This window comes from Austrofundulus limnaeus, unplaced genomic scaffold (assembly GCF_001266775.1).
Source record: "Austrofundulus limnaeus strain Quisiro unplaced genomic scaffold, Austrofundulus_limnaeus-1.0 Scaffold355, whole genome shotgun sequence".
Lineage (NCBI taxonomy): Eukaryota > Metazoa > Chordata > Actinopteri > Cyprinodontiformes > Rivulidae > Austrofundulus > Austrofundulus limnaeus.
Genome location: NW_013952757.1, coordinates 340,158 through 341,630, shown reverse-complemented (window position 1 = coordinate 341,630; position 1,473 = coordinate 340,158). Strand labels below are relative to the sequence as shown.

At 40.3% G+C, this 1,473-nt stretch overlaps 1 protein-coding gene across 1 annotated transcript in view; it reads right to left on the bottom strand.

Moving 5' to 3' along the window:
• Positions 1-264: 264 nt before the first annotated feature.
• zgc:172121 (homocysteine S-methyltransferase YbgG) overlaps positions 265-1,473 on the bottom strand; it is a 12,327-nt gene continuing 11,118 nt past the window's right edge. Inside the window, exons 7-8 of the mRNA XM_014023041.1 lie at positions 955-1,022; positions 265-883 (exon numbers count right to left, since the gene is read on the bottom strand). Coding sequence (XP_013878495.1) covers positions 792-883; positions 955-1,022 — 160 coding nt within the window. The 3' untranslated portion in view covers positions 265-791. The remainder of the gene's footprint in view (positions 884-954; positions 1,023-1,473) is intronic.

The window sequence follows — 1,473 nt, the reverse complement described above, 5'->3', positions numbered from 1 at the left end:
GAGTAACTCTCAGCAAACTGCCAACTTTAAAAGTAGCTCTTGGTTCAAAAAAGGTTGGGCACCCCTGGGCTACACAGACCAAGCTTGTGTACCTGAAGAGACTTTAAGAGTAACTTACCCCAAAATTAACTTTTTTTAGCTGATAAACTATCTAGAATGTGTCTAAAAGGTTATATAGTACTGTTTCTGTGTTAATTGACATTTTTTTGCATRTTTGTTCAAATCTGCAAATGTTGCCTTGGGGCGAAGTTATCCTTTCACAGGGAGGTTAAGATACACTTTAATTGCTGCTGCAAAAAAACTACAGTATGTACATTCAGAGGTGTATACTTTCAGTTCTACATTCTTTAGAGTTATGTAAAAACATTATTTCTCATTTTAAGTAATTAATCTCAAGTATTTTGTGTACCACTAGGGTTGTAATGCAGCAAAACAGATTACCAAAGAGTCGAGTCTCTGACAGCAGATTCACCTGTCTGTGTCTGATCTGATGTTTTTAAAGAAAAGCTCTAGAGTCTCTGAAAAAGAGTGACTTATTCAACAACTTCTGCCTTATTACATACTTTAATCAAAGAGTAATCTTGCTTTATATGGAGTTATTTCTCCTCCAACAGAATTGTGATCAGGTCGCTACAACTAATCTGTAATAAAATTATAAATATGAGTGTCCGGCTCAAGTGTTTCTCCTTCAGCCCAGTTGCTGCAAAGGATTTTTAACATCCATCCATTTTTCTTTTCCTGCTTCTCCTTTCTGGGTCACGAGGAGCTGGTGTCCATCACATAATCTGACTTTAATCTGTTCGTTTTGATGAAGACATGCAGCTTCCCTCCAGCTGCTGGCGTAACTGGGAGATGTGAGCGGGGCTGACGAGGCAGCATCCACCTGGTGGAGGAAAGACGTGCAGCTCAGCAGAGACACTGTGCAACTGATGAAGAGGAAGGAGCAGATCTTACCTATCAGAGCAGCACCCTGCTTCAGCCAARTGTGACTCAGCTCAGACCTCCATCCTGAGGTCTTCCATCTTTAAATAAAAACATGAGGCCATTATTAAAAACAACAGACCCCTGAAAATTTGTTCAATAACAGAAACTCATAACCTGTTAGTGACATAATGACTTAGTTTATAGACAGAAATGAACTCARTGCTGTTGGACACTGAGTCGCAAAAATATCCACACCTGTTATACTCTGGATTCTACAGGTTTGGGTGCCTTAGAACCTGGACTTCAGAGTGCATACTTTACACTGTATGGTACAACCAAACTGAAGAAGCCTCTGACTGAAGACACTTTGTCTTTCTGTGACAGTCTGATGAAGAGGATGGTCAGGGTTGTCCACAATGTTCTTGATTTTATGTAAAATCCTTCTTTGCACCATCATCTCCAGAGATTCGACAGTTGTCCCCAGAACAGAACCAGCCTTCTTTATCAGGTTGTTGAGTCTTTTTAGGTCCCTGACTCTGATGCTGCTGC